The sequence below is a fragment of the Gopherus flavomarginatus genome, chromosome 3, assembly GCF_025201925.1.
Source record: "Gopherus flavomarginatus isolate rGopFla2 chromosome 3, rGopFla2.mat.asm, whole genome shotgun sequence".
NCBI classification, from domain to species: Eukaryota; Metazoa; Chordata; order Testudines; family Testudinidae; genus Gopherus; species Gopherus flavomarginatus.
In genome coordinates, this window is record NC_066619.1 from 183,886,027 (window position 1) to 183,899,140 (window position 13,114).

At 42.4% G+C, this 13,114-nt stretch overlaps 1 protein-coding gene and 1 pseudogene across 5 annotated transcripts; one reads left to right on the forward strand and one right to left on the reverse strand.

The window, feature by feature from the left end:
* Positions 1-71: 71 nt before the first annotated feature.
* On the forward strand, positions 72-11,993 carry BBS12 (Bardet-Biedl syndrome 12). Of its 5 annotated transcripts, XM_050946405.1 has the most exons (4): positions 72-192; positions 3,223-3,387; positions 3,544-3,593; positions 6,718-11,993. In XM_050946405.1, exon 4 carries the CDS (start codon positions 6,734-6,736, stop codon positions 8,906-8,908), a length of 2,175 nt encoding a protein of 724 aa, XP_050802362.1. In that variant the 5' UTR covers positions 72-192; positions 3,223-3,387; positions 3,544-3,593; positions 6,718-6,733; the 3' UTR covers positions 8,909-11,993. The 5 variants fall into 5 exon arrangements, with proteins under 5 accessions (XP_050802362.1, XP_050802361.1, XP_050802365.1 ...); XM_050946404.1 differs by lacking the exon at positions 3,544-3,593; XM_050946406.1 differs by lacking the exons at positions 72-192; positions 3,544-3,593 and adding an exon at positions 200-271.
* Positions 1,162-1,337, reverse strand: LOC127048536 (uncharacterized; annotated as a pseudogene).
* Positions 11,994-13,114: the final 1,121 nt, after the last annotated feature.

The following is a 13,114-nucleotide window of genomic DNA, read 5'->3' on the forward strand; positions in this document are numbered from 1 at the left end:
TCCTGGCAACAAATCCCGCTTTAGCTGCCTCCGGGAGGTTGGGCGCATGCGCTTACCCGAAGCGACGGAAATCTCGCGCTGCGTGCGTGGCTGTTGGGACGTGTTTAGAACGGGAATGACCCTCCCCCGCGGGCGGCCCGGGGCCTTCCCTGCGCGTGGGGAGAGCGAAAGCGGGGCTGGCGGCGGAGAGCGGTCAGTAGTGCAGGGCGGCCCTGCCTCTGTTGAGGGCCCAATCGGCTGAACACGGATTCCAGCTGCTGCGGCCAGTGGGGTTTGTCCATTTCCCAGCTGCGGTAACAACAGCCCGGGCGGGGGTAGCGCTCGTCACTCCCGCGGGGATCCGTGTGCTGCAGCCGTCTCTGAGCCCACTGCTGGGCCAGCACCTGCGGGGGCATGCTCGGTGGGGCCAGCACCTGCGGGGGCATGCTCGGCGGGGCCAGCACCTGCGAAGGATGGGCTGCGAAGAGCGCCTCCCCGCCGAGACACCTTAGCAGCGGCTCCAAGGGGCTGGTCTAGGAGGAGCCATTCCTGGGAGCGAATCCGCCTGGGGGGCTATGTAGTTTCCTCCTTGAGACTTGGGTACAATAGTAGATAGGCCGTGCGCTTGGCAAGACTAGGTTGGGGGAGGCCTCTGCTAATGAGTAAAGTCTGTTCTAGTATCTAATCACCTTCAGCCAACTTGCTCCTTCGCGCTCTCTCATTTTTTAAAACAGATACAATGTACACAGTTGTTTCCCTGTGTGTTTGAGAGCTGCAGACCCTCCTTTAGGGAAAAGGAATGCAGGCTTCTGAGACTCGGTCACTGGCCACAACAATTTATGAGAGGCTGTCACGTGCCCTGCAGATTGAGCTTGTGAAGAATACCTTCCTTACCTGCAAACAGGCAGAGTCAGGAATGCAGCACTCCAGGCAGTCTGAGGCCTATGCACCTATTCAGGGTCCAGTGTTTCTAAGATAGAGTGACCAGATGTCCTGCTATTACTGGGACCATCCTGTTATTAGGGGCTTTGTTTTATATGGGCAACTATACATCCATGCCCCTCCTTTACCCTCCCCCAAAAGTGTCCTGATTTTTCACACTTGCTATCTAGTCACCTTTCTTCTGAGATACTGTGGAATTTACCATCCTTGTTGCAAAATTTAACTTGAGGTTCTAGACATTAATTTAAAATAAAATATAAAAATAAAAAAAGGAGGGGGCAATTCTCCACTGAGCTAGGTATCCCCCTTTATGCCACTCTGGCAATGTTTAAAGGACTTAGGGACAAGTTTTCAACTAGCGATAATCACCCCTTGGATTAACCTCACTGGCTATGGTACTGCCACTGTGCAACACCTTGCATAAGAGGCTCCTGCAGAGACAGTCCCCCTTCTCTGCACCTGCTGGTGGCTTAGGGATGTAATAAGGTATGTCTACACAACTGCTGGGAGTGTGCTTCACAGAGCAGCTAGCTAGACCCACACTAACTCCACCCAAACAAGTATGCTAAAAATAAAAGGGGGGCTGTGGTGGCATGGGTGATGTCTTGGGCTAACCGCCCAAGTATATATTCAAATGAAAAAGGAATGCAGTCTTTTAGGACTCAGGCTTGATCTACACTGCCAACTTATGACTATAAAATAACTACATAGTTGAGCAATGCAATTATACCAACCTAACTCCAAGTGCAGACTGTGTTATGTCAACGGGAGGGCTCCTCCCTTCAACATAGGCACCAGCTCTCACACTGACCAGAGAAGCTATTCAGTCGGTGTAGGTAGTATCTTCCTTAGGCACTGCAGAAGCACTAGTGCAGCTGAGCTACTGCAGTACTGTAAGTGTAGACAAGCCCCCTGTCTCTAGCCAGAAAAATTGATGAGAAACTATCAGTCTCCAAATAGCAATATGCTTGAGGTAGATGGGATAAGGAACTGCTGTTACTCTGCATGGGTCATAGTAAACTAAAACATTTTTCAGCTGCCTGTTTTCCAGTAACTGCAGCTGCACCAGGGCTAGCAAATGGGTGTGTGGGTGGGTATGTGCACTTATGTACAGACAATTTGGCAGTTTTTACTAACACTTCATGATGATATACTAAGAGCTGGAAAATTGATTCAAAATTTTATGGTGTAGAAATACCTTTAAAGATTAAGATGCTACTGGGGAAAGCAAAGCAAAGTAATACAAACATGCAGTCTCTCTATTTCAGATTGTAAAAATAAGCTGCACATTTTAGGCCAAAAAAGATGATGCAATGAAACATACTCTTTTTCTAGAAAAGAGTTTTCTTCTGCTCGGCTATTTACAGAGGATAGGCTTTCCAGTGGAGTTGGTCCTGTAAGTCAGTGCACAGGTAGGGTTGGTAGAAACACATTAAGGCAGTCAAAGAGTCTCAGGCTAGTTAAAACATCACATCCCCTAGGTGACATAGTTATTCTGGAAGAACCCCCAGAGTAGATGCAGCTGTGCTGACAGACAAGTGCTTCTGTCGGGGTAGCTGATGTCACTTGGAGGTGGCTTTCTGTTGGCATATACTGTGTCTACACTACTGGTCTTTGCCAGCATAGCTATACCAACATAGCTATGCTGGCAAGGCATTTGCAGTGTAGACAAGGCCTCAGTTTCTCCATTGATGCTTCTCCATAGACAATTCCACCTCTTACTCGTTCATTATCTTACAGGGTCTTCCTCCTTTTCTTTCTTCACTCTTCCCTGGCCTTTTCTGATTTAGGTAACTTGAAAGTATAACCCAAACTAACTTTTTTTTTTTTTTTTTGGATGGGTGGAGAAAGAGGGGAGGAAGAAATATGAAATGACTAAATTCGAAATGCAATATCTTGTACCACATGTTGATTTCCTGTGTTACAGTCACTTGTATGTTATGGTTATCACGGATGTACATGTATGCATGGTGGAAAAGAAAAAAAGTTACAAGCATTTATAGCTCAAAAATGAGTATCACTGGATCTTTTAAATAAAATGTCTCAAGCAAAAGATACCCAAATTGCTTTATGAAGTGATCTACAAGTTATACAAAGCACTGTAGGGATTACTTCACATCTCTAGTATACCCTGAAGGGTGAAATGAAGCATCTATTTTACAGCAGCAGTCAAGATTTAGGACAGGAAATGAGGATTACCTTTTTCAGTTGAAATATCAGGGGAAACTTTAGGTGAACAGCCTGTAATTGACAGTGTTGGAATTTGACCATAGCGCTAGTGCAACTGCCTCTGTTTTACAGAATATGCTGCAGTGTCTTTTATCACAAATCGCTGGACTTTCGTTTTTCATCTCATCTGATAGACAGCACCATGGTGCCTCTTAACCCCCATGCAGCAGCACAGTTCAGTACTCAGGCACATCTTCCTCAATGGGCAGAAAACTTGATGGGACTGCTGGTGATTGGGTAAGTCCCAGTAGAAACAGAGAGAACACTCATGGGGCAGGGGGTTGCAGGAGTGGCCCTTCCCCCCCTCCAGAGGCTTTATCTACTCACTGGCCAGCTAGAGAGGAGGGAAGCTGATTGGTTTCTCATTTTCCCCTTTCATAATTTAAACCCTAGCTTGGCCGAGGCGGAGCCTCTTTTTGCTCAACAGCCCCACCCTGTTACCTGTAAGTATATTTTCACAGCTGTGTCTTGCAGATGCTGCAGCTCTGACCAGTTGCCTGTCTGGGGATCAGGAAGGGGTTTTTCTTCTCTTGGGGCCAAATTCTCATAGTTCTGGTAGAGGTTTTTTTCCCTCTCTTCCTCTCAGCATTCTGGAGGTGCACTTAGGTAAAATAGAAACAGGATTGAGGCCAGGTCTATACCAAAATGTTAGGTCAACCCAGCTCTGTTGTTCAAGGGTGTGAAAAAGCCAACCTAACCCCAGGTGTAGTCAGTGCTAGGTTAATGGAAGAATTCTTCAATCAACCTGGCTGCTGCCTCTTGGGGGGGTGGATTAACTACAGCGACAGGAGAACCCCCATGCGTGCACACACTATAGTGAGTTTATGCCTTGGTAGTTGATAGCGATGTTAGTTTGTTGCACCTTGCAGCCACTTTCCAGTGCATTTAAAATGATTCCCAGAAGTAGAAGACCTGGGCTTTGTGTTGATGGGATGCGGAAGACCTTGTGGCCTTCATGGACTGATGCCTACCACCATTTAGTAACCTCTGTCCCCCTCATGGGTGGTGGAGGTACTGATAGGATTCAGAAGAGTGAGCTGAATTCTAGTGCTAAGCTGAGAGGGTCTGCTCTAAGTTATTGGTTCATATGGTAGGAGCCTTGTAACTCCTGCACTGAAACCATTTAAAATGTCTGGTATGTGAGGGTATGGGTGACTGGACAGCAAGTGCCTCACAAGTTTAATGAAGTTTCAGCCTGCTGCTTAAAATCCATCCCTGTGTCTGTCTTCATTCGCCACAGTGTCTGGATAAATAAATAATGGTGTAACTGGCAAATGGTGTAACTGGTAAAATTGTTAAGGATTCCACTCATGCATCTGACGAAGTGGGTATTCACCCACGAAAGCTCATGCTCTAATACGTCTGTGAGTTTATAAGGTGCCACAGGACTCTTCGCTGCTTTTACAGATCCAGACTAACACGGCTACTTCTCTGATACTTGACACTAATGAAGAAGGAGGATATTTTTTGGAAAATACTGATATATAGCATGACAAGCCTAGATTATTACCCCAAGAGGCTGCCAAGAAAAGTTGCCAGAAACACTTAGGCCTTTTTTCTTTTTTTAGGTGCACATTTCCCTTCCCATCCCTCTTCAGTACAGTTTCAGAAGTTAAAATGAGTTGCTTATTTAAAATCCTACGCTAAAAATAATCACAATAATTAGAGACGTGTGGAATAAAATGATTCAGAGTCAGTGATTCCTTTAGAACTGATTTAAGTTTTACTTAAGTCTTACTAAATAAACTAAAAGAAAGTTCTGTGTTCAATTCAAACTTCAATGGTTCCTTTAAGCCTTAGTTCAGAGGCAAGTTACTTCTGACTCGTTGTTGTGGCCTGCAGAGACATTGCATGGAACAAATGTATAAATGAACTGGTAAAAATGTTGCTGTCTTACATGCAGAACTTTAAAACTTTACTAGGCAGCCTTGAATTTACTAGGCAGCCTTGTTAATGGAATGGAAGGGGGACAGGGGATGTCATGAAAAGGAACAAGGATGCATAAATGGCAAAGGCAAAGTTATGTGAGAACACAAAGCTTGATCTTGACTATGGGACAGGAGGGTAAGTCATTGGAGGAATTCAAAGACAGGGTGACACAGTCAGAACAACAAACAAGGCAGATGATTTTAGCAGTGTCATTTTATATAATGTGGAGGGGGGATTATGTGGGTGTCAGAGAGTCCAAAGAGTAGAAAGAAGGTAATAGATTAGATTAGGAGGGGCTGGACAAGAATTTTAGCTAGAGGGTCAGTGGGGAAAGTTTTTGGATCTTGGGGCATGTCTACATAGGGACACTCAGGAAAGTTCAGATAACTGAACTTGTGACTTTAAATTGCATTAGTTAAACCTTACTAAACCCCTGTGTGGATGCTCTTGGTCAGAAGTAAAGTGACCTTAGTTTGCTTTGGCTTAATTCACTGTGAATTAACTTTCCTGATGTTCAGTGTAGACATGCCCTTAGAAATATTGTGATGGGAGAAGCAGTATTATTTGTAAATGGCCTGAACGTTTGGGGCAAGTGAGGAGGAGTCAAAGAGGGACTACCAGTTTATGGGCCTGAGTGACAGGGAGGAGAGCGGATGTTTCAGCACTGAAAGAGGCTGTGAAGTGGAGAGGTTATATAGGGAAAGAGAAGGCATTCCGTTTTGACACGTTAAATGAAGTGATTTAAAATTGTTTATTTCTCTGAGCAGTGCCATTGAAGTCCAAGCTGTAAAATCTTTCTATTTTATTCATGAGGCATAAAAAAGTGTGGCTTTAGACCAGTGGTTCTCAAACTTTTGTACTGGTGACCCCTTTCACATAGCAAGCCTCTGAGTGTGACCTCCCCCCCCTTATAAATTAAAAACACTTTTAAACGTATTTAACACCATTATAAATGCAGGAGGCAAAGCAGGGTTTGGAGTGGAGGCTGACAGTTTGTGACCCCCCACCATGTAATAACCCCATGACTCCCTGAGGGGTCCCGACCCCCAGTTTGAGAACCCCTGCTTTAAACCATTTTTTCATGACTGTGTTTGGAGAGCCTGCCACTTAGTGGGAATGAAATATCTTCATGAGAAATATGGTAGTTGGTCCCTTTCCAGCTCAGTTTGAAGTCAGTGGTATCACTAAAGGTAGTAAAACCTACGCCTACTAGTGTTTGCAGACAAGATATGTTTCCAGCCCTCACAACATGCATTCTGAATAAGACAAAACAAATGCAAGTTTTGACATAAGAAAAGAAGTCGGGAGAGGAATGGTTTTAGTCTTAAGGAGTGGTGGTCTTTTTTTATGATTAATTCTGATCTGTTTTATTAAAATACTTGATTTATAGGGTAAAATTAAAAGCTTTTAATTTTGGGGAAAAAATCTTCTGTAATGTCTTAGCAGTGCAACATTTCAACAACTGCATGCGTCAGACATGAGCATCTGATAATACAATACATGCAGCGTAAAATTACTTCACTCAATTGGGATTCAGTTAATTTTTGTTAATTATACACTGTGTGCTGTTAATTTTTTGTGAAGTATGAAGTCTAGTGCAATAAGGACAGAAGCAATAAACTTGTATTTTGTTCACAGATATTGACTGCTGATCATGGCTTTCAGAAATATGAACAGAAGACGTCACATTGGACTTCAGCAGCTTTCATCTTTAGCATCAATAGGAAGAACACTTTTAGGGCCAGTAAAATCATATAAATTTGTTGTAGATGAAAGCACCAGTGAGAGTGTTTTGACTTGTTCTGCAGTTAGACTTCTTGAAAGTTTGGATTTAACTAGTGCAGTGGGACAGCTGCTTAATGAAACAATTCAGGCACAGAACAAAGAATATAAAACTGGAATGACTACCCTGTTGTTTCTTGTTGGTGCATGGAGTAGTGCTGTACTTGAATGCCTTCAGCAGAATGTTCCTTTTTCACTAATAGTATCTGTGATGTCTGAAGGACTGAACTCTTGCAGTGAAAAAGTCCAGTGTCTTCAGCTATCAGTACATGATTTATATAAAGGGCCTAATTCTGTTCCCATTCACTTCACTTCTAGCAGTCTGGGGCCCCAAATTATTGAAACTAAAACTCCTGATATTGGAGCTAACCATTTTTTAAATCCTCTTCTGCATATTCTTAAAGAGGTTCCTGTATCTAAAGAAGAAAGTATTCCTGAAGGCCTTCACTCTCATCAAGCAAGCCCTTGCGATCCTCATAAGAGATGTTTGAATTCACACCTATGCCCTGCAGACTATATAACACCCTCATTGGTTGAACCAGTGGGCAATAAAACTATGCCTGCAGTTCCTGGAAGCAGTTTGATTGCATCCAGCTATATCAAAAGAACAAGATTAACTCATAGTAGATACTTTAACAGTCCAGGAAAAAAACATTGTTCACTCCAAGTAGACAATTTTGGGGGTCCTCCCACTGGGCCTGCAGCATATCCTTATGAATTTAATGATTTTAGACAGTTGGCAATGGCTCTTAGCCATGGGAATCAGTCTAGCATGAAATTGGTACAGGATATTGTCAGATGCCAACAAGAAGTAGCTGATCACACAGGTTCTTCTCAATTTAATATTGCAGAAGTTGTGACATGCTGTTTACCAGGATTGTCTGAACATTATTCTTGTGTGTGTCCGGGATATATCACTTTAGTATCACCAGAGAAAGCCACTGTTACCAAGCAACTTCAGGATAGACCGCTTCAGATTCTTCTTGTAGATGGTGATCTAACAGAAAAGTATCGTCACTTGGGATTTAATAGACCATCAAATGTCAGAACAATATCAGAAAATGTAGGCTTACAAGAAAGTAGCTCAGAAAGTTTATGGATAAATTATGTGTTAGATATTTTAATACAAGCAAAAGTAAATTTAGTTTTGGTAAAAGGAAATGTGTGTGAAAGTTTAATGGAAAGATGTATCCTGAATAACATATTGATAATCAATCCAGTAACTCTCAATGTGCTACATGCTTTTGGGAAGGGCACAGGAGTGCAGCTGGTGACATACCTTTCCCAGGTAGATAGTTATTGCGTGGGTAGCAGTGTCTGGGTGGATTTCTGGAGAACTGGTGACTTGAGCACAATGGAATTGGATAACAAAGTGCCAATCAGTATAAAGGCTGAAGGAATTCATCTGGTAACAGCTGTGCTTAGTAGCACAGTAACTTCAAAGATGCAAATCACTGAAGATCAGTTCTGGACTTGTGCTTATCGCCTGCATCATGCTTTAACTGACCAGAAAGTTTTTCCTGGAGGTGGTGCTGTTGAACTGTTGTGCCTCAGTCATCTGAAAAAGCTTGAAGAACAATCTTTAAAGCAACCAGATAAAAAACCTTCAGAGGATTTTTACATGTCATCTTGTTGGCTGACAAAATCGTTGACACAGTATAAACCAGTTGTACTTAAAGCTTTGGCAAGCGGTTGGCATCAGTACCTTTCAAGAGTCATGTGTAACACTGCTCATTATGCATCAGAGTTTGAAGCAAGCGCTTCCATTGAGCATCATCTCAAAAAAGCAGCAGACTATTGTTCTCCTTCAGCATATATTCTGAAAGAGTTCAATAAAGGAGATAAGCTCATGGTGGATTTTGGTCTTTCAACTAAACCCGAGGAGGCTGTAAAGATATATGACAATGTTACACCCAAGGTGGAGGCATGGCGCAGAGCTCTAGACTTGGTGCTATTAGTGCTTCAAACAGATGCTGAAATTATCACAGGTCCTAAGAGAAATCAGTTATTAAATTCACATGTATCCAGTGAGTTCATATTTTTATAGGACTTGGTAGGCTTTATTTAGGACTCTAACTCAGTGGCTGGAAAATTTGCAGGTACACAGTGTTTGTACAGCTGTAAAGCAAACTTTTTAGGGTTGTGCCAATGATATTTACCAATAAATTTCAGCACATGGATGTAGAGACAAACTAGATAGTGCTGTAGCTTTTAATTTCTAGAAATGGAGTTTGCATCTGGGTATCCATCCAATCTACACTGTGACAAGGTCAAACTGATGCATGAGAGAAGTATGAAGCTGCTAGGTGGAGATACTAATGGAAATGAGCTCACTATCTAAGCAACAATACTGCCTGTTTGTTCCCATACTCTCTCTACTAACCCTCCTCCCCACTTCTTATGCTACGTTGCATAGGAAGCAAAAAATATAGCTCCAGACTCTTCAGGTGGAGAGAAAAGGTTGAAATTTGGTCTGGGTTTCAGGCATGTTTGTGCTTTGCAAAACAATGGCAGGGGCAGCTGAGGGTTTCATCCACAGATTTCCCTTTAGTCAGTTCTTGCCCTTATTCACCTGCTACAGCAGAGTAAGACCCTCCTGTCTTAACTGCTGTTTTTGTGGGTGTTCTGTGAGGGGGCTTTGCTTTGTCTACCCTCATTTCTTATTTCTAGTGGTTTTTTTCACATAAGAAACTTCAAGTCTTGTCTACCCTGTTCCTGGAAGACCTTAGATGTCTCAAATACTAGTGAGATTGATATCACAAGTAACAAATGTTTTTTAATTGCCCTTTTCTTTTTTTTTTGGTGACCATCATTTCCCCAAATGCCTGATGCTGTTGAGAGGGATGATTCAACACTTCACCTCTTTAGCTAAGGGTTGAGAAAGCTCCTTCTCTGTTTCTCTGGACTTCTATGAAGAGCTCAGCCAAACACAGGGATGAGAAGTCTTTATGCAAAAAGTACAATGAGGAAAACCCTACATCTTGTGCCTTCTGTGTGGATGAGGAAATGGGCACTCTTTCTTTGCAGATCCCATTCTGAGCGCTTCAGAGACTAGCTATTGTCTGTTGAGGGGATATCTACTTTTGTTTGGAAGTCTGAGAAGGCGAGAAGTATTAAGCATATTTCACTGAATATTATTCCAAGTAGTGAATACCCAGGATCAGCTCCTCAGCTAGCCTGAATCAATGTTGTGATGTTAACTTCAGTAGGTTCATGCCAGCAGAGGATCAGGCAACAAACTTGCCACCAACAAGTACTCAGGTGCCCATATAAGACATCACGCAGCTATGTTAAAGGGGTAACTACTCCCTTGGAAGAGGGAGCTTCTCTATGCCTCTGTTTAGAGAGGGTGCTGAGAGGTGGTCCTAGAAGAAATAGCAGTCATGGTGGTATCTATAGACAGAGTAGATATGTTAAAAGTGGAATCACAAATATTACTAGTTAAAATTGAGGTGCACTGGAAAGAACTGACTGAAAAAGCTTGAACTGTGCCTAGCTCAAGCCATTGCCATTACCTTCCTTTTCCTAAATGTTAAAATTCACTTACATTTGTAGGAAAAGTAAGAACATTTGTCTAGTGAGAAGAGAGACTAGCTTTCATATTATATAATATTACCCCAAAAAAGCTTATATTTCCAACTTTACTAAACAGAAACCTGCCTAGGGCCTATATTATAGTCTTGGGCATGACAGTTTACCTCCGTGCCTCATTTTCTGCATTTTAAAAGGAATGATAGTATAGACCAGTGGTGGGCAATCTGCGGCACAGCAAGGTAATCTGATTGCAGGCCACGAGACATTTTGCTGACATTGACTGTCTGCAGGCACTACACCCCGCAGCTCCCAGTAGCCATGGTTCTCTGTTCCCAGCCAATGGGAGCTGTGAGAAGCAGCACTTGCAGGAGAAGGGGCCGCAAGGATATGCTGTCCACCACTTCCTACAGTTTCCATTGGCCAGGAACAGACCTGTGGTCACTGGGAGCTGCGGTGTGGTATTCCTGCAGATGGGCAATGTCAGCAAAATGTCTCGCGGCCCGCAATCAGAGTACCCTGATAGGAAACCTGCGGCCCGTGTGCAGCCCATCACTGGTATAGACCTTATTTATAAAGTGCTTAGAGCACTATGGATGAAATATGCTATCTAAGAGGTAGGTAGGTATTCTTTTGAATTAAATTTAATGTAATATAGCAAAAGACAAATTTATTTAGATTTACACATCCTTTATAACCCATTTTCATTTTTGTACCAGTTACGTTGTGAAAAGTACATTACCAATGATTCATAATCTGTGTAATATAAAAAACTATTTGAAAATATTATCTGTATTTTGAACCTGTACTGACAGTATAATGTATGTTTTGGTGCACTACAAAAAGTTGCCATATTTTTAATGTTCTTTAATGCTAAGGGAAGACAGGGAAGTAGGAATCATTCATCCATTTTAAGTATGTATATAAAATGAGAATGTGTATATGGATATGCCTTTCAATATATTGCTAAGTCAATTTGTACATACTACATTTGTACATACTACAAATAGTACTCTAGCCTGCAGTAGATTATACTCATGAGTAGTACTGCGTTTGGTATTGTTTGCAGGAAGAGAGCATAATTTTGTGTTTATATATAGGGAATACATTTCTTACTGTAAGAAATATATACACAGGCTGTCAAATCTTGGAAGAGGTCTCACTTGAAGCACCCCCTTTTGACAATATTTTCCCCCTCAAAATAAAATTAAAGTCTGCCTGGTTTCCTTTGGGTTCTTTTGGTTATCCCTTTTCAACAAAACAAGGGATGACTTTTACAGCGAGCATTCTATAGTGCTTTCATTGTGGCAAAAGACCAAATCTGAGTCTGGATAATTTAGTCGAGTCATTTTACCATCTAGCAGCATTTAAATAGTAAGCCAAGCCAAGATGGAATTGGTATCAGTTGTAACAGAAAAGCATATAACTGGAGACAAGTTTCTCAGACTAATACTTTGAATAAACCTCACGGTGAGTGTCTCATAGTTTAGGTGAAAACAAAATAGAAAAAAGACTGTAAATGGTGGTACTAAAACTAATTCCTGCTTTTGAGCATTTTTCTGTCATCACTGTAATAGCTGACACCATTTGGATTAAATATGATTAGATTTACTCATCACCACTGCTGCTGTTTGTAATCTGATTCTATACACTTCTTTTGGGGTGGGGTGTGGGCATTACATTGGAGGCCAAGAATTTTCTAGAGAAAAAAAGAGCTGTTTTACTGTAAGTCCTGGCTCAGTACAAGGGCAGTCAGAAAAACAGCAGTTACTTACAGATATTTTAAATGTGGTGGGCCTTTGTCACTTCCTATGTATTGATCTGACTAGATGTCTCCCTTGCCTTTTAGGCTTCTCGTCACCTGTGTCTCTCACACTAGAGAAGGTATTATGGAGCAGGGGGATGAGCTGGCTCAAGCACCACTGTTCAGCTACAGCCTTCCCATTTACTCTGATCGCTCCTTGACCCCTTTATTCATTCTCCAGCCCTCCTGCTTCCTGTCATAGACACCACCCTATCCAGGTGCCTTGCAGCCTTTTGAACTTGCTCTGAGGGCCCATCCCCTCAGGCACCTCAATTAGTTTTGTCAGCTCCTGATGACTATAAATAGCTAAAGCTTGTGGGAAAGAAGGAGTGGGGCATCAGTCCCTAAGAAGTCTCTGTTAGTAGGTTCCAAGTGTATGGCACCAGACCTAATCTAAATCTTGGGCCTTTCATACTAGTTCATCTCCATACCTTTCCTCATCTCCATATATTTTGGCTCTCCCAACCCCTTTTCCCACCCACAATTCCACAACACTTCACCTATCCCTTGTCCTGTGAAAAATATTCCACTTCCTCGTTTCCACCTGAAACAGCCCCTGGGTCCCACAAATTACTAGCCATTCTTCTGCAGTAACCCCATTTTCCTCCTTTCACAACACACCTGGTATTATTGTGTCCCTACAGGCTATGAATACTTTAAGGACTTCCACAGCAAGCCAGATAGCCAACTCAGTCCCTAAACAAACCTTAGGCATGAGGTAAAGACGGGGTCCCTGAGGAGTTTCTCCTGGTCTTCAGCTGCCCAGAGGACCATTGTCACTACTCACATGACATGGGCCCACCAAATGTCCTTTATGCCCTCTACATAATCTGGATGAAACAGATCCTCAGTTTATGTAAATTGGTATAGCTGCTTTGACTACATTGAAGTTATATTGCTTTACACTAGCTGAATATC

Coding starts and splice junctions, on each gene's coding strand:
- BBS12 (XM_050946405.1), top strand. CDS start 6,734: ATGGCTTTCAGAAATATGAACAGAAGACGTCACATTGGACTTCAGCAG.